The 25,485-nt window shown below is 46.5% G+C and overlaps 1 protein-coding gene across 1 annotated transcript in view; it reads right to left on the bottom strand.

Annotated features, from left to right (window-relative positions):
- The window catches only part of SLC27A2 (solute carrier family 27 member 2), a 33,200-nt gene extending 26,149 nt beyond the window's left edge, over nt 1–7,051 (bottom strand). Inside the window, exons 1-2 of the mRNA XM_030578721.1 lie at nt 6,561–7,051; nt 194–403 (exon numbers count right to left, since the gene is read on the bottom strand). Of these exons, the coding sequence (XP_030434581.1) occupies nt 194–403; nt 6,561–7,038 (688 nt within the window). The 5' untranslated portion in view covers nt 7,039–7,051. The remainder of the gene's footprint in view (nt 1–193; nt 404–6,560) is intronic.
- Between the last annotated feature and the right edge of the window lie 18,434 nt (nt 7,052–25,485).

The following is a 25,485-nucleotide window of genomic DNA, read 5'->3' as shown; positions in this document are numbered from 1 at the left end:
TCTAATCTTTCATTTTCAGAAATCTTGGGTTTACTTGTAACAATAGCAAGTAAAATATTTTCAGACAGAAATGGGATTTTGAAGATGACTTGTAAGAATTACTAAGCAGAAAAAAGGAAAATTAAAATCTCATTCCAATCATTTCTTCCCCTATGTCAATGTGATGTTTGTCGGGTAACCCCATTTACATTACCTGTAGTCCCAGAGGTATAAATATACATGGCAGGAGTTTGAGAAGTGACATTTGATCTCCAAGAGTGCGGAACAGGCTCATCTGAAACCACTTCCATTTTGTCAATGAAGCTGTCAACCCCTTCTGTATCGGATGTCCTGCTTAGGTAGAAGACTTTTACTTTTTCTTTTTTCAGGGCTGGCAATATGTCTTCAACAGCTGCTTTCAATTCTTACAGAGCAAAGAAGATAGAAAATAATTTTAAGAAAATTTTGCATGGTCGAATTTGTGTCCCAACTTTTGCCTTGGGAGATCTTGTATTTAACTGCACTCACGAATGATTCATGCCTATGTTGGTTCAGTGTCTAATGAAAGGACTGTGGCCATGGCTATGCGACAGTGACACAGCTACACTGCCGCAGCTGTGCAGTAGTATAGAAGCTTTCTACACTAACAGAAGTGGTTTTTCCCTTGATGCAGATAATTCACCTGTCCGAGAGCTGCTACTACAGTAAGGGTTAGGTCAACCTAACTATGTTACACAGGGCATGAACTTTTTCACAGCCCTGACCAATGTAACTTGGTCAGTCTCAATTTTAGGTGTAGACCAAGTCCGAGGAAAAACACTTTGTGCCTCCCTGATCCTGAGGCTGACTCAATCGTCAGTACAGGTTAGCTCACCTTTGAGAGGTATGTGCCTTGCAAGAACCAGGGAGTAGGAATTCCCCAGACACACTTCCTCCTGCTTGCAGCCACCAGGGACAAGATCCCTGGGATGGGGGAGGAATATATGGCTGGCCTAGCCAGTCTGTGTTTGCTGAATAGGACTCATGTTTCCCAGGGAGCCGCACAGCCTCTTTGTGCCCTTTTTGTGCCAGACAGGTGGTGGACAAAATGGCCACTGAAGGTGGTGAATTTCCCCCTGCCAGGGAAATACAGTCCTGTGCCAAGTTCCCACACCAGATCTATATACCACTATGTCCCATGCATCCTTCGTACAAAGGCAAATTTCATCCACAGTGAGCCTGAATGCAAATGGGAAAAAAAAAGTTGAAATTTACAATAAAAAGGGTCCAGTGTTAGCAATGACAATGCACAGGCTCTCTTCGTGTACAGCATGATGTTTACGTGCTCATTTGCTCTATTAGAAAAATAAGATTATCTCCTTTGGCTGGTATAGTCACCAGTGTCTTGGCTGGCTTCTTGCAACTCAAAGTCCTCCTTTAAACAGCAAATGGCTATATGCATGAAAACAGAAAAGAGAGTCGACATTTTCATAAACTTGGGTGGAATCTGACAAACACACTGCAAAGCAAACAAAAAGACCTTTCAGATCACAGGTATGACAATTTCCCTTTGAACTACTAAGTTCAGATAATTTAACATGGACCCTCATCACCAATTTCACAAGCAGAAACTGCTTCAGGATTCCATTCTCAAAACAGCTTGAAGCAGGAATCAAACTGTAAAACTCACACACAAATCAAACCAGAGAAAATTCACACCCAGGGACAAATTAGGGTTGACTTACTCATATAAATGCTCCCACTGAAGTCAAGTCAATGGAAGTTTTATGCAAGGGGAGCAAGGGGAGGAAAATTTGGCCCCAGGCACATGCTATCAAATCTGCTGATGTGTAGAGAGTCACAAATCAGACTCTCAGCAGGTGTAAACTGTCATAGCTCCACTGACTTCAATGGATGTCTTGAGGGCTGCTGGGTGTCAAGGGCGCAGAAGGGGGATCAGGGGGCAGAAGCTGTGTTGATTTCTATGGAGATACATCGACTCACACCAGCTGAGAATCTGGCCCCACATTTCTAGGATGTTTTATAGCACGAAATATGTGTTTTAAATGTCTGAACAAAACCCTGACACCCTGTCCAATTTGATGTCTACAGTTAACTTACGTAGTGCTAAAACCAAAAGTGAGAGATTACTTGTAAAAGGTAGCGGGTTTCTGTACTCTTGATATAAATGAGTCCATATTCTCTGTAGGAAACTGACTCAATATCCCAGGGACTTTTCTCTTCACTCAAAGGACCTAATTCTTACACAAGCCATCTTTTAGATGTTCATGTAATTTGCAAGAGTCCTTCCATTTAATTTATATGAATCCCTTCCCCAAGTCACAAAATGTCACAAAAGCTGGCTATGTGCATTCTTCTTCCGTGGAAATGCCATCAAAAGAGTTGGAACTGTTCCTAATATGCAACCTACTGTTGGATTCAGCAACCCAACCTGCTGTATTCCAAACCAAACAGCTCTGCCATTCACTTTGAATTTAGCAACTGTGATGAAAAATTGCTCTTATTGGAACCAATATTTCTAGGGTAGTTACCTGTCGATGTTCTTGGGAATGGTATTTATAAATATACCAAGCCAACGTCCAGACTGTAAAAGTTTGCCCCGCTAGCAGAAAAGCTACCCCCAAATCTGGCAGGTTGCAGGGCCATCCTTGTGCAGACCCCAGCCATCTGCTGCAACTCTGGTTCCCACCAACACCCCTGGCTCCCTGCCAGCACAACTCCATTGGTGCTGTACTGCTAAGGACCGCCCCCCTCAACCCTCCATAGCCTCCTCTGGAGTTTGGGAAGGGGAACTATAAATGGTTAATATGGCTTCAGGCTGTATTAACATTTTTGGACATCTTCTGCAGGACTGGAAAGGAGAATGATGTGCATTCAGGGGGCCTGCCCCTCCTGCTCCTGCCCACCCTCACTCCACCCCCTCCTTCTACACAGACCCTGGACTGCATGAAGAGTTGAGTTGGGTGGCAGGGAGGGGAATATTCTGCAGAGGCACCTGAACCCCCTTTCTCCATGGAGGGTTTAATATAAGATCCATCCACATGTAGATCAAATGAGCCATGGTCTGGCAACAAACACAGATGTAAATACAATACATTCTACTCCTATTTATAATTGAATCAGTATATTCTTTTGCAGAAACCTATTCAAAAGTAAATAACAATGATCACACACAATACAGTTGTAATCAGAAGAGATTTACCTTTGACCTAGGGTAGCACAGAAATGCAGAGTAAAGGTTGAAACTCAAATCAGGGATGAGAAAGTAAATGTTTAACAGAGGGGAAACCTGTCTTTTTTTGTACTCTCCTTATACTATTTTAACAACTGCCAGTAGTGACTACTACAGCTAAGGTTGGGGAAATTCATTAATAACCCACTATTTTCAACCATTCGGCTTAAAAAAAATTCTCATTTTTGGGCTGAAACCTCCTTTGTTTGGTCTTTTCCCAGAGCTGAATACTTTTTGGAATACATTTTCCTGTCCAAAACACTAGCTTTTTCCCATGGTGATAACTTACACATTGATTAATTTAGAAAGTTTAAATAGGCATAGTTCCTGTGTTAGGCTTGGAAAGATTTGTTTTTGAGTTCATAAAATTTAGGTGCATTTAAACATCTGCATAGAAATGACCTTGACCCTCCAAATATTAATGCAGATACTCTATCTGCATACATACATATAAAGCATCTGATGCCTAAGTAAACTCTCTTTTTCTGGAGATTTCCCCTTACTATATAAATTAGAAATGAAAATATATTGCAAATGATTTGGGAACATTCATTGATTCATAGATTCTACGGGCAGAAGGGACCATTGTGATCATGTACTCTGACCTCCTGTCTCACACAGGCCATAGAACTTCCCAAAAATAATTCCTAGAGCAGATCTTTTAGAAAAACATCCAATCTTGATTTCAAAATAGTTAATTACAGAGAATCCACCAGGACACTTTGTAAATTGTTCCAATGATTTATTACTCTCACTATCAAACACTTACACCTTATTTCCAGTCTGAATTTGTCTAGCTTCAACTTCCAGCCCTTGGGTGGTGCGTTATGCCTTTCTCTGCTAGAGCGAAGAGCCCATTATTAAATATGTGTTCTCCACGTAGTTACTTACAGAAGGTATGTTACATTCTTACACCTGACTTGATGCATCCTCTGCTAATCCCACAAAGCACCTGGATGTTTAAACGCTACATCTATGACTGACTGGCTCTTTGACAAAAACCTTCAGCACTGTGGCACAGATCCTACAACCTATTTCATCTGGGCAGACCCTCCTTTGCCCACCTGGAGCCCCATTAAGTCAGTGGGGCTCAGTGCAGTGCAGGGGACACAGAGTCAATTTCAGGATTAAGACCCAAACTTGAAGCTGATAGGGCAGGGGTGGGCAAACTATGGCCCTTGGGCCACATCTGGCTTGCGGGACCCTCCTGCCTGGCCCCTGAGCTCCTGGCCCAGGAGGCTTAACCCTGGCCCCTACCTTGCTATTCCCCATCCCCTGCAGCCTCAGCTCGCTCCGCTTCCAGCACAATGCTCTGGGTGATGGAGTTGCAGAGCTTCGGCCTGATCTGGTGCTCTGTGCTGTGGCATGGCTGGCTCTAGCTGGACAGCATGGCTGCCTGTCCTGGTTCTCTGGGTGGCGCAGCTGTAGCACCGCCAGCCACCAGTGCTCCAGGCAGCGCAGTAAGGGGGCAGGGAGCAGCAGGGCTTGGATAGAGGGCATGGGAGTTTGGGATGGTGGTCAGGGGGTGGGGCTGTGGATAGAGATCATGGCCGTCAGAGGGTGGGAAAAGGGGCTTGAATGGGGGCAGGGGTCCTAGGGGGGCAGTCAGGAAGGAGAGTGGAATTGGATGGGACAGTGGGCAGCAGTCAGGGCAGGGGTTCTGGGAGCGGTCAGGGGACAGGGAGGGGTGGATGGGGCATAAGTCCCAGGGGGAGCATCAGGGGGCGAGAACGGGGGTGGGGGTTGGATGGGGTCAGGGGCTGGGCCATGCCTGGTTGTTTGGGGAGGCACAGCCTCCCCTAACCAGCCCTCTATACAATTTCAGAAACTTGATGTCACTCTCAGGCCAAAAACTTTGCCCACCCCTGTGATAGGGCTACTCACAGTGTGTGAAGTTAATTATGTGCATTGGGAGGTGTCATAAACAGATTGTTAAGGGTTAATGTGTCTTCTACCTGTAAAGGGTTACAAGCAGGAACTGGACACCTGACTAGAAGACCAATCAGAAGACAAGATACTTTTAAATTTGGGTGGAGGGAAGCTTTTGTGTGTGTTCTTTGTCCGTTGTGTGTTCTTCTCTCGGAGGGTCTGAGAGAGACCAGACATTACTACAGGCTCTCTAAGTTTCTTTTCAAATAGTAAGTAAAAATAGGCGGTTTAGGCTTTTTGATTGTTTTACTCTATTTGCAATTGTGGATCTGGCTGGTTAACTTTTATATGTGTAGTTGCTGGGAATATGTTGATTTGTATTGGTACTGGGGGGAAAGTCTCTTTCTGGTGTCTGTAAGCTATAGGACCCTGTAATATTTACATCTTGAAGTTACAGAGATAATTCTTTACTTTTTCCTTTCTTTTATTAAAAGATTTCTTTTAGAGAACCTGATTGATTTTTTTTCTTGTTTCCCTTGTTTTATTCCAGGGGATTGGGATAACTCACCAGGACGGGTGGGGGAGTCGGGAGGGGGGAGAGATAGAATCTCTCTCTGTTTTCCTTGAATCTGTTTGCCTCTTTGTGGAAGGGAAGGGAGATGCTTCTCTGTATGGTGATTTAAGAGGTTGGATCAGTATCTCTCAGGATAGCCCAGGGAGGGAAATTCTGGGAGGGGGAAAAGTGGGGGAATGGTTTTTTTCTCCTTGTTTTAAGAACCCAAGGAATCTGGGTTCTTAGGGTCCCCAGGGAAGGTTGGGGAGGTCAGAGTGCCCCAAAACACTATATTTTTGGGTGGTGGCAGTGCTATCAGATCTAAGCTGGTAATTAAGCTTAGAGGATTCAGGTGCTAGTATCTCATTTTCTGAACTCTAAGGTTCAGATCTGAGAGGGAATGCTATGACAGGAGGACTGCATCTTGCTCTTCTGCACTAGCTAAATAGTGGAAGAATCCCACCTCCCTTCCCAGAAAAAAAAAACTGGGCAAAGCATCTCCCTTGTTCCAAATTATTGACACTGGAGAGGCCAAGTCTTGCCAATGAAGTTGTAGCAAGAGGTTATTGTACATTTTAAAGGAACAACCCTCCACCACAACCTGCTCCCCACCCCTGGGGCCAGCCCCACATTCCCGACTCAGAGGGCTGCAGGGAAGGCGAGCTGTCCCCCTGAGCTAGGGTGACGAGACAGCAAATGTGAAAAATTGGGACGGGGGGGCTGGGGGGTAATAGGAGCCTATATAACAAAAAGTCCCCAAAATCGGGACTGTCCCTATAAAATCGGGACATCTAGTCCCCCTACCCTGAGCAGATGTCGCTGAGCAGCACAAGCCCAGCAGATGTGGGCCCACGTGGGCGGGCGGCCCGGGGCACCACTTCCTCTCTCCCCCACCCCGAGCAGCCTGGCCGCTGGAGAGGGTCTCACCTGGGGCTGCCAGCAGCACCTTGGCTCCGCTGCACTGGAAGCAGTGCAGCAAGGACTTGGCCCTGATGTTGCAGTTGAGGCAGGCCATGGCGCAGCCCAGCTTGGCCAAACCCAGCCAGACCCAGATGTAGGCAGGCTCGTTGCCCAGGAAGAGGGCCAGGCAGTCCCCTTGCTGCAGCCCGGCGTGCTCGCGCAGCGCCCGGGCCACCTGGCTGCTTCGCTTGTCCACCTGCTCGTAGGTGTGCGCCTCCTCCCCGAACAGCACCAGGGGCTTGCGCGGAGCCCGGCGCGCCCGCTGAGTGAACACCTCCAGGATGGTGCGCGGCGGGCTGCGCGCCGCGTAACTGTGCGCCCGCTGCGCCGCCCGGGCCAGCTTGAGGAAGAAGAGCAGGTCGCGGAAGAAGTAGGGGCAGACGCGGTTCAGCAGCAGCGGCAGGAGCAGCAGCCCCGCGAGCGCGGTGTAGAAGCAGGAGAACATGACCCTGCCCGGCCAGTGCTCAGCGCAAGGGACGCGGAGCGCACGGAGCTGCGCCTGGTCCGCTGCTTGGCTCCCGGCTGGGCAGGGGCGGGCCCAGCCTCTCCCTCCTCCCTGGCCCGGGTGGGAGGGAAGCGGTGCCCGAGCGGAGGTGGGACTGGTGGAGGTGGGGGCTGGAATCGCATCCAGGAGGAGTCAGCATCAGATACCAGCCACCTGGGGCTGGGTGGTTGCGAAGACAGCGCCTAGGCGAAACCTGCCACGTGGGGCACAGCGGGGAGGACTCCGGGCCGGTCACTTTTCCAGAGCGGGACGTGGTGAGAGATCGGGGAAATGCCTTTGCTGGTACCTCTAAACCCGACTCGCCAAAAGTGGTTAGGGACCTGGGAAGGGAGGCTGAAATCAGGATAGTAGCAACTCCGAGTTTCTTTCTGATCCCCCTTCCAGAACAGGTGCCCCAACGGGTGACAGATGCTTCCCTGCTTTGCTGCAGGAGACGTGGGGTTGGAGAGGATGTTTCACACACAGCTTATCTAACTCCACGTCACCAGGCTAACAAAGCTTCAATTACAGCTGAGGGAAACAGCGATTTGTAGGCATGATTTACACATCTCTGGTTTCAGTGGCAACAACAATTGTATTGCATGATAGCGGAGGAGAGACACTTTTGAGCTGATCCCAAAAGTTTGGGGTATAAGGATCAAGATCAAATTGATTTCTCTCTTCAGGGCAAATTGCAGGATTGTATTGCGTTGTGCTGCTTTCCTTTTCAAGTGCACTGCAGCTATCTAACGCTAACCTAGGTGTACAGTACAGAATGAATGATTCATAAAGCGCCTTGGGCTCCCGTCCTGCTTCCACTGATGAATCACTAACAATTTCCCATTAGCATAAAGGGAAAGGGACTGGATACTTCGTACAAATCATATCTGACATGTGTAAAAACCTTACAAAGCCTATACAAACATGGGTTCCTTGTCTTTCATTATTAAGGGCAAAGTATGATTACTGACCATAGCACAAAGATGGTGAAAATAAGGCATATGGGAAAGTCTATGCAGACAGCGATGACTTATCTATAGAGGGCAAGCACACTGTCTAGGACATAGGACATCAGCTGCAGCAATAGCCTACACACAGGCCAGCTGTGTCCTGTTTCAATTCACAACACTGTGTACACATGATGGGGGCCTGCTGTGCACTAAGTGTGTAGTAAGTGTGGACACGCTGAAATTTTTCTTGCTGTGCGTGGTAGGATCCATAATAGAAGCCAGTGGAATTCTGAGCTGTGGGGTCAAACTCCAAAAATCAGATGAGACTGCTCCCTCTGTCCCGTGGTTCCTCTCCTTCCAGGCGGACAAGCGCCATTCTGAGCAAAGCGTTGTCAGGCTGACTCTGATCTCTGTTACATTGATGGTCTGATTCTAACTTCCCACGGCTGTTACACTTGGCCAAACCCACTGACTTCATTAGCGTTACTCCTGACTTGTACCAGTGTCAGAATCAGGACCAGCATTTGCAGCCATGTTACTTCATTCAGGCATTATTGCTGATTTGCATTGCTGTAAGAAGATCAGGTTTACGATGGTTAGCAGAAAGTCGATAAAAATGTTAGTGTGAGAGAGCAGGAGAGGGCAAAGGGCAGGATTGGAGAGGGAATTTTGTGTTTCAAAATACTTCCAGAGTAAAGGATTCAGGGACATGAATGTGTATTGCTGAATTGCTACATAATTTGACAATCAAGATCTTACTTTCGGAGCACTGTCTAATGGACATGCCAACTATAGGGGCTCAGACAAGACCAAACAAAGCTTCTGTAGCAACCAGGCAGATTCTCTCTTCCTTTCTAGAACCCCAAAGGAAAAGTGCTAGCTCAGTGACTGAAAATTCATTCAACCTGACTGGCAGCTGTGCTCACAGCGTGTCTGAAATGTAGCCAAGTACAGTAGCCAGTTCTGCCCTAGAGCTCAGAGAGTGCTAGTGTCAGCATTGTGCTTGGGTACTGCGCGGGTGTGTTGGAAGAGCCACCCTCTGCAAGCCATCACATGCACAGACAACCTGAAGTTAGCTCTGTTCTTTACAGATAATGATAACCAGCTGTCTAGAAAACGGAAAGCCTCCGTCAGCTCATTCATTGGCAAATCCACCAAGAAGCTCGCCAAATAACGGTAGTAATGGTTACAGGAGTGCATGCCCAAACTGCCACAAACTACAATTTCTGGAACTGCTTTTGTGTCAAGGAAAATCCAGCACTGTTTTCTTAGTCCCCATTCCTGTTCAATAATTTTGTTGGGGTTACACCATCTGGGATATCGTGTTGGGAGAGGGGGAATTTGTCAGATAGTTGCTCAGTGTATATTATTGAAGCTATATGTAGATTAATTGCTACGACAGAACTGTCCACTGCATCCAGTCAGGGAACAGCTGTCCAGACTAGCACAAGGATTATGGACCACCTAAACCTATACAATCTCTCAAAATAAGGCTCACATGGGATCATAGGTGCTGGAACTAGGGATGCTGGGGGTGAAAAACAATTAGCGAATGAGAAATGAAGCAGTGTTTGATCCACACATGATTTTGGAAAGGGCAGCCAGGGTCAGGGGAGAAGGGTTCCAGGTAGTCAGGCATATGGCAAAGCATAAACAGAGGTAAGCCATGTGGTCTGAGGCGTTCCCCAGGTACTGCTTGCAAATGCAGGGGATAGGGAATTTTTTGGGAAGTGTGTGCATGTTAGAAGCAGAAAGCCAATAGACAGTGAGAGAGGCAGTCTTGAGTGTGGCCCTGAAAGGGTGCAGAGAGGGAAAGAGCTTCTTGGGGCACAGGACTGACTGGAGAGGCAGGCTATGGAATTCTGAGTCTGATGCTGTTTATTTCTACTGTGTTCAGGGAAACAGGAATTTATTTACAAAGAATGTACACAAACAGGATTGCATCAAAGAAATATTTGACTCATCATCAGTTTCTTCTCTTGAAGGAAACAACTTGGCAAGGCTCTGAATACTGGCTTACTGCTCAGGTCAAAGGGACAACAATATAATGCAGAAGAAATATTGATGCTAAGATACTAGAATAGAAGGACTGCAGAGTTTAAAGACTGTACGTTCTCTAGTTCAGGGGTTCTCAAACTGGGGTCAGGACCCCTCAAGGGATCACAAGGTTATTACATGGGGGGTCATGAGCTGTCACCTTCCACCTCAAATCCTGCTTTGCCTCCAGCATTTATAATGGTGTTAAATATATGAAAAAGTGTTTTTAATGCATAAGGGGGGGTTGCAATCAGAGGCTTGCTGTGTGAAAGGGGTCACCAGTACAAAAATCTGAGAACCCCTGCTCTAGTTCATCCCAAGCTCTCATGCATGCAGAAAAATTTAATGAAAATCACATGCCTACATGTTTTATATTTTTTCTACCAGGAAGAAAGTGAAAAATGGATGTTTCTCTCATTTTCCGTACCAGAACAATAGGTATCTCAAGCAGGGTACCCCAGAAATGGATATTCACATAGTTAGTGAGCATTTAAAAAAATATGATTCCTAACCCATTGGGCTCTGAGGTATGTCTACATTGCGATAAAAACCCTTTGGCACCGAGTCTCAGAGCCCAGAACAGCTGAGTGGGGCTAAAAATTGCTGTGTAGACACTCAGGCTCCACCTGGAGCCTGGGTTCTGAGGCCGTCTCGATCACGGGGTCTCAGAGCCCAAGCTCCAGCCTGAGCCTGAACAACTGCACTGCAGTTTTATAGCCTCACAGCTGGAGCCTCAGGAGCCCAAGTCAGCTGACCCAGACCAGCTGCGGCCATGCGGTAGGACTTCTGTTGCAATGTAGGCATATCCTGAGGACAACATCCTACTCCCCTTGAATTTTGCTATTGATTTTAATAGAAGCAGGATTGAACCTTTAGTTTTCCCCCTCTGCAAATAAGTCTAGGTATATTAGTTTACCACAGGGGGCTAGGGCAAGTATTAGTTAATAACACTTGCACCAGACTTGGAAGAGGCAGAATGCTAAGTATTATGGTTATGTGACAGTGATTATCAGCCTGATCCAATGCCTGGTGAAGTCACTGCAGATTCTCACTGACTTCAGTGGGATAGGATTAGGTGGCGAAAGCTTAACTCTTATTTATACTCAACCTTGGACATTAGAACCTGCCTTATTGACAGAGGACACATTGTCCAGGTAGTTTATTCACTGCCCTTCCATCCTCTGCTCCAGTGCAGGACTCATTCTGTTTTCCTCATTTTTACTTCAGGGGGTGATTTTAGTTATTCTTACTAATTTCTATGATCTGTAGAGGGCTTGTTGCATTAACACCCAGGTGCTTATTTACAAAGTTAGTTACATTATCCACCTATAACTAGGAGAGGAGAAAAATGAAAGAAAAGCTAAACCAATAAATCAATCTTTGCATCATGCCCCAAAGTACGTTAGAGTTATGCTCTGGTGAACTGCTCACTGTTGTATCACAAATAAAATGACTGTTCTTTGCAGAAAGCACCATGTAATATTTAACTTCCAGCAGAATGGTGACCAGAGTGGAGCAAATGGTGCTTTAGTTAATACCGTATTTGAAGGGCTCTGTGTCCAGCAGTGAAGCTGCCCCTTCATGTTATTCTCCTGTGTTAGAGCCTTGGTGGGAATTAAACCCAAATCCTACAGGCCTGGAAGTGAAAATGCTGCCAGCTGAGCCGTACAGATAATAACCTAGGCTCAAAATAATTCAGTTATTTAATATAGTAATGATCCACCAGGGGTCGTAAGAGGGCAATTTATGCTAGGCAGTTTCTGGTAAAGTAGAATTCAGGACATATGCAATTAAGGGGATGGCCTGGGGACAGGGAGCCCAGGGAAGCTATAAATTCCCTACACCTACTTACCACATGAAGCTTTTGGCTGGAACTTTCTCTGTGGAAGCTTCTAAGTGGAAGAAAGCTGTGGCGTCAGCCTACTCTCTTGTATTTCTTTCCTTAACTGGCTTGATCGGGGGTCCTTATATTTGCCTGTAGATTGAGCCAAGGTTAAGTCATCTTTGAGTTATTTTTAATGTCCAGTTTGGAATTGGCTTTCAGATAATTTATGGCTGTATGTAGTTCTTTCCAGAAGAAACTGTGTTAGCCATAGTGAAGCTGCTCCCAGAAACCTTAGAGGTAACTGATATGAAACCCTAGCAGCCCAGTGATAGTGTTCTCGCTGCCATCTGAGAGATGCCATCTTTAACCACTGGCACTGGACTAAGGGTACCTCCACACTACAGCTTAAAATCGATATTAGTAAAATCGATTTTATAAAACAGGGTTTATAAAATCGATTTTACGCGTCCACACTAGGGCACATTATGTCGGTGGTGTGCGTCCATGGTCCCAGGCGTCCATCGATTTCAGGAGCATTGCACTGTGGGTACCTATCCCATAGTTCCTGCAGTGTTCCCTGACCCTTGGAATTATGGGTTACTACCCCAGTGCCTGATGGGGCAAAAATCACTGTCGTGGGTGGTTCTGGGTACAGCCTCACCCCCTCCTTTCCTGAAAGCAGCAGACAACCATTTCACGCTTTTTTTACTGGTTGAAGTGAGCAAACGCCATTTTACAGCAAGCATGGATCCTGGTCTGATCAGTACCTTGATCGTGGACGTTGTAAACAGTTCACGCATTCTCGTGCTGTCTATGCTGAACCATGAGCAGCAAATGCAGGAGAGGAGGCTGCAGCTACGGCAGCGCGGCGACGAGAGTGATGAGGACCTGGAGACTGAGTTCTCTGAAACCGCGGGCCTCTGCGCTTTGGAGCTCCTGATGGTAATGGGGGAGGTTCTACCCATTGCTCGCCGATTTTGGGCCCGGGAAACAAGCACAGACTGGTGGGACCGCATAGTTTTGCAGGTGTGGGACGATTCGCAGTGGCTGCGGAACTTTCGCATGCGTAAGAGCACTTTCTTTGAACTTTGTGACTTGCTTTCCCCTGTCCTGAAATGCCATAATACCAGGATGAGAGCAGCCCTCACAGTGGAGAAGCGAGTGGCAATAGCCCTCTGGAAGCTTGCAACGCCAGACAGCTACCGGTCAGTCGGGAATCAATTTGGAGTGGGCAAATCTACTGTGGGGGCTGCTGTGCTGGAAGTAGCCAAAGCAATCATTAAGCTGCTGCTACGAAAGGTTGTGACTCTGGGAAACGTGCAGGTCATAGTGGATGGCTTTGCTGCAATGGTATTCCCTAACTGTGGGGGGGCCATAGATGGAACCCATACCCCTATCTTGGCACCGGAGCACCAGGGAACCCAGTACATAAACCGCAAGGGGTACTTTTCAATGGTGCTGCAAGCACTGGTGGATCACAAGGGATGTTTCACCAACATCCACGTGGGATGGCCAGGAAGGGTTCATGATGCTCGTGTCTTCAGAAGCACTACTCTATTTAAACGGCTGCAGCAAGGGACTTACTTCCCAGACCAGAAAATTACAGTTGGGGATGTTGAAATGCCTGTAGTTATCCTGGGGGACCCAGCCTACCCCTTGATGCCATGGTTCATGAAGCCATACATAGGCAGCCTGGACAGTGGTCAGGAGTTGTTTAACTACAGGCTGAGCAAGTGCAGAATGGTGGTAGAATGTGCATTGGGCATCTCAAAGCTCGCTGGAGAAGTTTACTTACTCGCTCAGACCCCAGCCAAACCAATGTCCCCTTTGTTATTGCTGTGTGCTCCACAATCTCTGTGAGAGTAAGGGGGAGACCTTTATGGCGGGGTGGGAGGCTGAGGCAAATCACCTGGCCGCTGATTACGCGCAGCCAGACACCAGGGCAATTAGAAGATCACACCAGGAAGCGGTGCGCATTAGAGAAGCCTTGAAAACGAGTTTCATCATGGGCCAGGGTACGGTGTGACTGCTGTGTTTCTTTCCCCTTCATGAACCTACTCCCCCCCCCGTATTGACTCCTGCTGAAAGCAACCTACCCTGCACCCTTCCCTAACAGCTTGCTTATGGAAATAAAGTTACTATCTTTTAAAAACCTTGTATTCTTTATTAAAACTCAGTTGCTGTAAGCAACCCACCCTCCCTCTTGCTTTAAAAAGCATGTAATTAAAAATACAGCAGTAGGGATTTTGGAGGAGGATGGGAGGGAGGAAAGAAAAAGGCAATTAAGGAAGCCTTGAAAACGAGTTTCATCATGGGCCAGGGTATGGTGTGACTGCTGTGTTTCTTTCCCCTTCATGAACCTCCCCCCCACGTATTGACTCCTGCTGCAAGCAAGCTACCCTCCACCCTTCCATAACAGCTTGCTTATGGAAATAAAGTCATTCCCTGTAAACAACCCACCCTTCCACTTTCTTTGAATAGCGTGTCATTATAAGAAGAGTAAGAGAAATAAAAAGGTACCCCGGGAGTGGTTTGGGAGGAGTATAGGAGGGAAGAAAAAGGCCATTAAGGACATTTCAATGTAATGACAGCCTTTTGGTTGGACTGTCCACGGGGGTGGAGTGGGCAGGTGCAGAAAGCCTTCCCCCACGCGTTCTTACACGTCTGGATGTGGAAGATATGGGACATGGTGAGTACTGAGGGAGATTAAACATGGGCTGAAGTGGCACTCTGTGACCCCGCAGCTCTTCCAACAGACTTCGGAGGATGTCAGTTTGGTCGCGCAGCAGCTCCAGCGTTCCATTCCACCACCGCTGATCTTTCTGCCGCCACATCTCATCTCGAGCGTCCCTCCTGTCCTCACGTTGGTCCCTCCTCTCCTCATGTTCACTGGCAGCTTTCCTGTACTTTGCTACCACGTCTTTCCACTCCCCCAGATGAGCTCTTTCATTGTGGGTTACTTCCATGATTTCTGTGAACATCTCCTCCCGTGTCCTCTTCTTCCTTATTCTCCTTATCTGACCTATCCGTCGGACTGAGGTAGGGAGGCTTGAAAAATGTGCAGCTGCATGAGTGGGGGAAAAGAGTGATAGAAGGATCATAAGAGATACATTTCACAGAACAATGGTTATACTCTTTCACAGTGAACTACACTATTCACCGTACGTAGCCATGTCACTCCACTACAAGGTCGCCTTTGGATTCTTTTAGTATTCAGTGCTTGCGGCTGTGGTGTCAGAGATCAACATAGACGCAGGTACGGGGATTACAAATCAGCTTGCAGGCGGACATGGTAAGGCATACATCTAATGGCAGTTAACCGTACAACCTCCTCCTTTCCACCCTACCCGTGGCTGTTACCATGTAACATTCATGCTTGGCAGCCAAACTGCTAAAAAGCACATCTTTTGCGTCTTTTCTTATGCCATCAGAAAGGTTAAGCACTAGAGGAAAATTGTGAATGGTTTTCCCCCCCACTCTGCATGTCTGCTGTAATGGCAGGTCACTGAAACCTTACCACCTCCCCCTACCCCCTTCTCCCTTGGCAATTAGCAGCGAAAATTCCTGCTGCCCAAATGCTAAAAAGGTCAGCGCCATTAGAGACACCTCCCCATAGGAATGGGCTGCTTTTTACCTTCCCCCCCCCATGGCTAACTGCAAGGGAAGGATTTTTTTAAAGGCGCAGGAAAGCAGCAACGAAGGAATGGTCATCTCTGTCTCCTTAATAAACTACATTACTTTTTACCAGGTGACCATGAACGATATCACTCTCCTGAGGATTACAGACAGATAAAAAGAAATTATGCTTCTTGAATGCCAGCAATCCCCGGGACCATATGCAGCTAGGCTTTGTCATGCAATGATACCCGCTTACGTGCTCCAGGCATGGCGTGGTAAAGTTTCATACCATGGTGGACGGAATAAGGCTGCACTGCCCAGAAACCTTCTGAAAAGGCTTTTGGGGTACCTACAGGAGTGCTTCATAGAGATGTCCCTGGAGGATTTCCGCTCCATCCCCAGACATGTTAACAGACTTTTCCAGTAACTTTAATGCCAGCTAATGCATGCAAGCCCTCATGGCAAATCAATCATTAAAAAACGCTTGCTTTTAGACTATGTTTTTTATTTTAAAAAGTACACTCACCAGAGGTTGCTTCCATGGCTTCATTGTCTGAGCTAGTGGCTTGGGAGGGCTGGGAGGGTAATTCTGTCTGGGTGAGAAAAAGCTCCTGGCTGTTGGGGAGAAAGGAGTGCTGTGTGGTCTCTGCCATCTCGTCCTCCTCTTTCTCCTCCACATCTTCGCCGTCCGCTGAATCATCAGCAATGGCTGAGATTACTACCCCCACCTCTGAATCCACAGACAAGGGGGGGCTTGTCGTGGCGCTGCCCCCTAAAATTGCATGCAGCTCCGCGTAGAAGCGGCATGTTTTTGGCTCAGATCCGGATCTGCCATTTGATGCTTTTGCTTTCTGGTACGCTTGTCTGAGCTCCTTCACTTTAACTCTGCACTGCACCGAGTCCCTGCTATGGCCTCTCTGCTCATGGCATTAGAAATTTTTTCAAAAGTTTTCTCACTTCGTCTACTGGAACGCAGTTCTGATAGCACAGAATCTTCTCCCCATACAGCGATCAGATCCAATAACTCCTGTGTGTTCCACGCTGGAGCTCTTTTCCTATTCTCAGGAGACTGCATTGTTACCTGTGCTGCAGAGAGCTCCACGCTGGCCAAACAGGAAATGCAATTCAAAAGTTCCCGGGGCTTTTCCTGTACACCTGGCCAGTGCAGTAGAGTTCCTTTACCTGTCCAGAGCGGCCACTGGTGCACTGTGGGATACCTCCCGGAGGCCATTAACTTCGATTTCTGTCCACACTAGCCCTAAATCGATTTTGTAAAATCGATTTTAGGGTTACTCCTTTCGTTTAGCTGGAGTACAGAAACCGATTTTAAGACCCCTTAAAATCGATTTTAAGTGCCTTGTAGTGTGGACGGGTACAGCGTTAAATCGATTTAACGCTGTTTAAATTGATTTAACGCTGTAGTGTGGACCTGGCCTTAGACTGGATTCCTGGCACAGAGCCTCTTGTGCTTTGGATGGGCAGGGGTGAGAATGCTGCAGAGCCTGTGTGTTCCCCTAGAAAGGGGAGGGGAGTTTCCTTCCCCCAAAGCGTGTGATCACAATACAAGGTGATAAATTGTAGAAACCTTGTTTGGAGCCACAGGACAGCCAGGGAGAAAATATAATACTGGCATTATTGGATATCTCTTTGTGGTGGTGTATAGTAACTGCTAATTTGGTGTAATGTTACAGCTTGTGCACACTGCAGTTTTAGCTTGATCTACCTGTTGTGGCACTAATTCCCCTTGCAGAATTCCCTCTATTGTTACAAGATGGTGGTCTTGCTTTGCTACACGTGCCTGATTCGAGGAGTACATTTTTTTTTAATTAATCAGGAGTTGTTAATCATTTAGACAGAATATTGAAAAGAGGATTGCTCAAACAGATCCTTTTAGCAAGATTCCACTGTACTGTGACAATTTGAAATAGCTATTGAAATTGGTGTAGCCAGATTTTTAAAACAGTTCACTCATTTAGCCCCCAAAATAGGGTCTAGATACTCAAAAGAGTTCAGCACACCAGTTACTGAGTTCTTTGAAAATCTGCCCAACTGTGGACAGTGATCTCTTTTGAAATTCAGGCCTCATTATGTGTGGTATAAATATACCATTAAGATAGCTTGACAGTCATTGCTTTAGAGAATGTGTATTATCCAAATCTTAGCAGCAATTCTTGGTTGATTGTGTTTAAAAAAAAGATCCTATCTAGGCAGACCTAGCAGTATTTTTCTTATAAAGACATTTCCATTAGGTTTTGAATTAGATTTTGAACCTGTAATTTTATTATAGATACATATCCAGAGTCAATCCAGGACTATACCAACAGGCACTAGGTTACCTATTGGTGTAGTAACCCCAGTGGTAAAAAGTCCCACCATAGAGTCTGTGATAATGCAAGGGACCTGCAACTGTCTCGGGACCCCTCATGTGTCTGGAGAAGCCCCAAATGTGGTAGATTGGGGCAGCTGAAGGTACATGGATCAAGGCCATCCACATAGCAGAACTTAAAGCTGCCCTCCTCCAGCAAAACTCATCCGTGTCACTTTTTCCATTGCTGTCAATGAAGGCAGATAACATCTGACACGTGTCCTGTACAGTGTTATTTTTGAACTGAGACCAGTATTAGGGCCTAATTCTGAGCTTCTTTCTCAGGCAGAACTCCCACTGAAGTTAATGAGAGCTGTGGCTCAGCAAAGTGTTCTGGATCAGACCATGTGTGTAATTTGTTACTAGCCTACAAGCACAGCAGGCTTCTATTTTAGCTTAGGTAACTTTTGCAAGGAGCAGTAATATTAACCATAGTCACAGAGGCTGCCAGCAGATCATCAAATAATGGAACAGACTTATCAAAGTACAGTATTTTCTAAGAAAAAGAAAAGGGAGGGGAGAGAGGAAGCTTTAGTCTCACAGCCAGATTTACTGAGCTGTAGGAAACCCTATTGAGACGGCTTGTTATAATCCCAATTTAGTCACACAGGATGCATGTTCTGTGGCAATTAATGGGAGTAACAGGCCTGTGCATCATCAGAGAATAGTGCTAAAGTACCATGGACTCCAATTCAAGGTAAATTTCCCTACCCTATCAAAGGAAGGAATTATTCAGATGAGTGCATGTTCCAGGCTCTGTTCCTTCTCAGGGCCCTATGCTCCCACCCACCATGAAGTGCAGAAGGGAGCAGAGATGAATAGATGAGGCACAAAGCTACCAGGAGTGCAAAGAGTGGTGGTGGCTCTGCCTTCCTAGAAGCCTGCAGTGGTCCCTTCCAGCGTACTGTGTGTGCTCAATACTCACAGGGTATGTCTACACTGCAGTGTAAATCCAGGGTTTGAACTCAGGCTCAAGCCTACCTCCCCCTTCTGTCTACACACAAATCATGCTGGTCCAGGGCTTGGACCCAGGGTCCCAAATCTCCATGAGGGTGGGGGATCTGAGACTCAATGAAACTGAGACCCAGGGTTCAAGCTCTATTATTTTGCAGAGTAGACACAATCCTACTGGACTCGTGTTCTGGGAATCTGCCAAAAGTATTCCACAGTCTCACGGGCCTGCTTTCTTTGTCCTCCAGACAGTCAAGTTTTGTGGACAGTTGAGTTACCCCACACGGCATCAAGTAGAGAGGCCACATTTTGGGAGGGCACTAGGATGTCTGGGATATGAGTGATTGGACTCGGGCCCACGTAATACAGCATAGAGCCAGAGGTTGGGACCCAGCATTCAACAATTCCTAACCTGGGATTACAAATGGAGAGGCTCAAGCTCTAGGTTAACAAACACAGGGTCTGCTGACACTGGGCTTACATTGCAATGTAGACATACCCTGAGGCTCAGTATAAGGGAGGCATATCAGGATGGGAGGAGGAAGGAAAAAAGCTGCTCTTTGTAGCAGGCTCCCCAATGGAAATAGGGGAAATACTTCTGGTGTTTTGTGCTGTCCCCTCCCAGCAGTGGAGGAGTAGGTCTCGGGCTCACTGGGGAGCCAATGTCAGCATGGTTCCTCAAGAAGGGAACATGTATTGCTCCACTGCAGAGTAGTACAGAGGCTGTGTTGCCAGAGCTGCAAACTCCTGCAAAGACTCTTCCAATAGGAGGAATGGTGATTTGCTTCCAGCTCACTGGTTAAAGGAAGATAATACCATTTTCCTGGACTCTGGTCGCTCTCATTGGCACTGCTGTAATTCTGGACTAACTCCACTGACATCATTCTGTATTTACTCATGTGTGAGTGAGAACAGAATTTGGTCCACTAGCCATATTCTTTACCCAGAGGCTCCTCAGCTTTATTGATTCACATCTGACCTTCTTAAAAGCTTGGTGTGCAGTAACTTGGTAGAACATCAAGCTCATTTACCCCCAGTGATACTGTAATGAGGCGGTGTGGCTCCCCCCTCATCCGGGAGGGTCGAGCCCCGTCAATCATCCCTAGGGGCGGGGCCTCTAAGCAGAAGTCCCGCCCTCCAGAGGGTCAAGCGGCGACCTGGAAGAATAAAAGCCGGCCCTCAGCCCTCAGTTGGAGCCCAGCCACTGTCAGGAGCAGACCTGTCTGCGGGAGCTCCTGACTGGGAAGCTGCTGAGGCTGCAGGCCGGTGTCTGGACTGGCCAGAACTTCCCCCCTACAACGAGGAGCTGCCCCGCGCCCGCTACGACGAGGAGCTGCCGGAGCTGCCCCGCGCCCGCTACGACGAGGAGCTGCCGGAGCTGCCCCGCGCCCGCTACGACGAGGAGCTGCCGGAGCTGCCCCGCGCCCGCTACGACGAGGAGCTGCCGGAGCTGCCCCGCGCCCGCTACGACGAGGAGCTGCCGGAGCTGCCCCGCGCCCGCTACGACGAGGAGCTGCCGGAGCTGCCCCGCGCCCGCTACGACGAGGAGCTGCCGGAGCTGCCCCGCACCCGCTATGATGAGGAGTTACCGGAACAGGCCTGGCTGGACTTCCCAGAAGAGCTGCCGGACCTGCCGCCCAGCCCTGGCCGTGAGGAGCCGATCTGGTGGGACGTCCGTGAAGCTGATCCCAAGAACCAGGTAGGCTCGGAGGGGGATACTGGAAGTAGCCCGGGGGCAGCCGACCCGAGTCAGGCTGCAGACCTCCCTATACCCGTGGCAGTGTGTTGCGGTCAGGATCCCCACTGACCACCTGCAGCGGTGATCACTGCTACTAGGGCCCTGGGCTGGAACGCAGTGGAGTGGGTGGGCCTGCGTTCCCCCTGCCACCTGTAGCCGGGTGGCAGAATCCCCCTCCCCCTGACCTTGGGGAGGCCATTAGGCCTACTGTGTGGTTGCTCAACCCTGACTCAAGAGGATCTGAGCCCCTGTAACTGTGTAACTGGTGCCCCGCCTGAACCAAGGGCTGGGCCCCCTCTGACTTTGCCACTGCTCTGCCCTGCTCCAAAGGGCCAGAGCTGCTACAACTGTAACTGGTGCCTGCCTGAACCAAGGGCTGGGCCCCCTTTGCCTGTGCCACTGCTCGGCCCTGTCCCAAAGGGCCCGAGCCACCCGCACTCCTGCCAGCCCGCCCTGAACCAAAGGGCCGGAGCTAGGATAACTGTGTATTGTTACTCAGCTCCGCAGCAGAGGGTCTGAGCCCCGAACTGACTATATATTGTTGCTCAGCCTTGCAGCAGGCGGCCTGAGCTCCTGATTAACTGTGTGTTGGTGCCCGCCCTAACCAAGGGCTGGGCCCCCATTGACTGTGCCACTGCCCGCTCCTATCCACAGGGACCGACTACCCGCGCGGTGGGCGACAGTCCCGAGAACTAAGACCCGCTGATGACAAGTCGAGGCCGGTGTGGCTCCCCTCCTCATCCGGGAGGGTCGAGCCCTGGCGAATTGCGCTTACAGATACACATGGCAGAGTTTGGGAATCCTTGAGTCCACTTAGTGGGCACATTGTGGAAATGCTAATAATTCCAGTGAATACTCAGCAGAAAACAAATCTGAGCACTTTGCAAGTTTGAGACCCAAACATGCTGTGGAGTATGTCATAAAGAGGATACGTATGGGATTTCAAATGTCCCCGCACCCATGAAGTTCTCTTGGCAGCCCTGACAGAAAGTATTGTTGATAGCGTACTGGCCACTGGAAAGTGTAGGCAGTTCATGTTACTGGGAGCATGGGAATGTTGGTATGAATGAAATATATCCCCCTGAGTGACTTGCCTTATGCTGTATGACCTGTCTGAACCTTTTCAGCAGTCAGTACTGTAGAGTGTAAAATGTCACATATTACGATCACAAACCCTCTTCGTGTGGGAATACACACTCCATCTCTGTCACCTTGCCCTGTGATAGAAGCTAAACATATATGTACATGGTTTTTTAGAAATAACGTTTATATATATGCACATATATTAATATTGAAATTGATACACAAGTTTGAAGTATACACATTGAAATGCGCTTTATATGCATGCTTTGGTTATATTTTATAATGAAATTGAAGAGGAACAATTTTATAAGGCAAAAAGGTTTGAAGAAGTTAAGCAATAATTGTATAAAATATAAAGTAATACAGTTAGAGAGAACTTTATCATACTACTAAGATGAGTTAAGAACATTTTAACTTACTGCTACACAAGTTGCATGTAAAATACCCACAAAGGAGCCATCCCCTATAAGACAGGAGAAGGTCTAACTAGCTTTTCTCCTTTTTACTTCTTAAAGATAAGAAATTGTATTTTTTTTTTGTTTTATGTAATTTAAACCTTCTAGAATGCAAGGGGAGAAATATTTTGCCTTCTCCAACTGGTACACATGCTGGTTTGTCTTGGAAAAAGTACAGTAACCTTTTTCTGCTGTATTTTTCACTTGTATTTTTAATGAATTACAATAAAATAAGAGCTCTTTCTCTGATTTTCCTTTTTATGTGCAGGGTAGTTATAACTATGTCTGTCCCAAGATATTAAACAGACAAGATGGATGAGGTAATATCTTTTATTGGACCAACTTCTTCTTCAGAGCTCTGTGTGGCTTGAAAGCTTGTTTCTCGCACCAAAAGACATTGGTAAAATAAAAGATGTTACCTCACTCACTTTTCATTTTTATACGTGATTAAGAACAGGGAAGGTAAGAAGTTTCTTTTAAGGTCCCTGTGAAGCCTATGGCTTTTAAGCAAGGTTTTATATGACATAATACTTGGATAAAATGAGAATCCCTTTCAATGGATTTTGAAACATTTAAATAAGAATCTTTTTTTAAAGATTGTGTTTTTATAAGAGTCACAGATAAAATATAATATATTAATATATTTGGTTTTAAATATTGCATAATAGAATACACGCATTGATTATTACTAAAATGTATGTTTCCCTATTAAAATATGAGGCTAAAAGGGAAATTGCTTAAACTAAAATCTTAAGATTCTGGGATACATTTTGTGCAAACCTGGGCATCCCAAAGAAACAATTAAGGATTTTCGGGAAATTTGAAACTAGATTTTAAATATACAAGTAATTAAAACAAAAATATGTTTTTGTTTTTTTAACTGTCTACCCTGAAAATTCAACCTGGAATCTGAGAGTCAGGCAGGGTTTTTTCCTCTTGTGCCACATCTCCAATAGTTAAGGTTCTGCAGGCCAAATTCTGTCCCAAGTGACATGTGTTCAAACCCTTGGGTATAATTGGTTGGAATTTAGTAAACAATAACACTGACTTTGCACTAAAAAAGACTTGAACCATCTCACAGTGATGCTGGCTCTGCAGGGCTAAGAGAAGAAGAAAGCTGTACAATATGATGGAATGCAGGTGGAGAAAAGTTTTGTTGAGTAAGTGTGTCCCATTTTCATACTAAAGCATTTTTAAGTTGTTTGGCAAAAGAGTGTTCTTTCTCAATCCTCTGGAATACTAAAAGCCACTTCACTCAATTTAAACTTCTAAAATGCATATAAAAACATGACTAGTTGAGACAAGATGATTTGATACCAGGTTCTTTAAATTAGTCAGACAGCAAAAATACTGGTCAGACAGGCTCGTCTGTTGCTTGGCTGTTAGTAGCACGGGCCACAGAGCACATCGGGTATTACAACTGTAAATGGTTACAGGTGTGCTCACCTGTTATAGTGCTGTGGAATACATGTGGGATAGATATTCTCATTAGCCAACAGTGTATTCCTTTAAGACTTCTGTTTCTCTGACAGGTATATCTTTAAGGAAAGAATCCATGACTCCAGAGGGAAAGACCATCCAAGGTGATGGTGAAGGACAGCTTGAGCTTATACTTGGAGCGTCATTCACTGTGACTCTTGCAGTCAAGGCTAACACCAATAAGATAAGTATCTGCAACCCTTTCATTACAAGGATATAATTCTGAAGCATCTCTTAACTGGAATTGCAGTATCACATCTGACTCACTATCTAAAGCCCTGGGGCCAGAATATGCCTTCATTTACACTACTAGAACTTCAGTGCCATTGCTCAGTTACTGAGGACAGTTGGTTCTGTCCACAAACAAATGTTGAGTGTCATTCATAAATGGTGGATGGAATATTACAAAAAATCCGGAGAGCTACATGTATTTGGGTCTGTGTATGTTAGATATCAGTAACTCACACAGGAGGTCTTCCCATTCCAGGTTGGAAAACTAAAGACCTTACTCAAAGTTATAGTCATGCTGAAACAGCATGAGACCAGAGCTGGCTTAGATCAGAAAGTGTTACAAGGTAGGTCAGATTTTACCTGCTGCTTTATGGTAGTTATCACAAGCCCCACTAGCTATTGACCCATTACCTCCTGTTTCTGCTTGCATCAGGTTCTCATTCATGTTATGCTTCAAGGCAACCTGGAAGCTGTAACATTGATAGTAAGTATGTAACAAGCAACATTTCCAAACACCCTCCCCTTCTCATTTTGCCCAGCGCCATGATACACTGCTGCCACTTTTCATCCGAATTATGCACACAGAAATGCTTTTTAACACGCAGGCCGTGATTAAATGATAGAGCCCCACCTTGGAACCACAATTCAGCAAAGGTAAGCACTGCTGAGCTTGCTATGATCCTGCAACCCTGGCTCTTATATAAGTCAGGTCTGCGGGGTCAGGCCCTAATGGGTTGTAGATAGTAGCCTATTATTAAAATCCATCAGTCTTGTGAAATTTTTACTTCCAATTTTGGGAAGTTATATTACTTCATTTTCTTTCATTTTGTAAAATACTGCTATGAAAACTATAGCCCCCTGAATCCTCTGGTCAGCCCTGACTTAAGCAGGAAGCGGAAACTAAGCAGTAGAGATAGGGTTAGCAGCTGTATTGGTCTCCTTTTCAGGCTCTAGGGAACTAGCCTGACAAGCTTAGAGGGTTTGTTTGCTGACTCTAGGTTTGAGCTCTGAAGTAGGGGCCCTGAGGTGAGGGTCTAAAGAACCTTGTTAAGGCTGCTCTGTCCCTGAGATGTTCTTAAAGGGAGATACATTGGTTTTGGCTTCCCTTTGTTTGGATCCTTTGTAATCATGTATTCCTGAATAGCTGCATTTTTATGGAGAGCATAATCAAGGACTTAAATTTGGTAGATTAAAAACAGCCTGTCTGAGAGCTCGCTCTGCCACTGTAGAGATTTGGGTTCTAGTTGCTGCTTGTGTAACTGTTCAGTAATGCCTTTCTGAATAATGAGTGCTATGCAAAGTACAGCACTTATTAACAGGAGTGAGACTTATGACCTGATTCCCAGCATGTGTGGCATGCTGAAGTGAGATGCTATGGGGCATACTAAGTGATGATAGAACATTCAAGGATTTTAGTGTTCAGCCTCTAGCAAGTTCTACTGAGCAAAACATAGGGGTGTGACAATTTTTGATAGCTTATACTTTGTCTAAATATCAACAGATTTTTCATGGGGAAAGTAAGTGACCTCCCTGACCACAGGATTATCCTGCTGCCAAACTTCAAGTTCATGCAAACTATGAAGGCACTGAAAATATTTTAGGAAACCTAAACATAGGGGTGGCTACTAATTGCCCTTAGAAGCTTTTATTTTTGACAGAATTAGGGTGTTGGGAGG

Source organism: Gopherus evgoodei, chromosome 10, assembly GCF_007399415.2.
Source record: "Gopherus evgoodei ecotype Sinaloan lineage chromosome 10, rGopEvg1_v1.p, whole genome shotgun sequence".
Lineage (NCBI taxonomy): Eukaryota > Metazoa > Chordata > Testudines > Testudinidae > Gopherus > Gopherus evgoodei.
The sequence above is the reverse complement of the archived record's forward strand: the minus strand, read 5'-3'. Positions and strand labels throughout refer to the sequence as shown.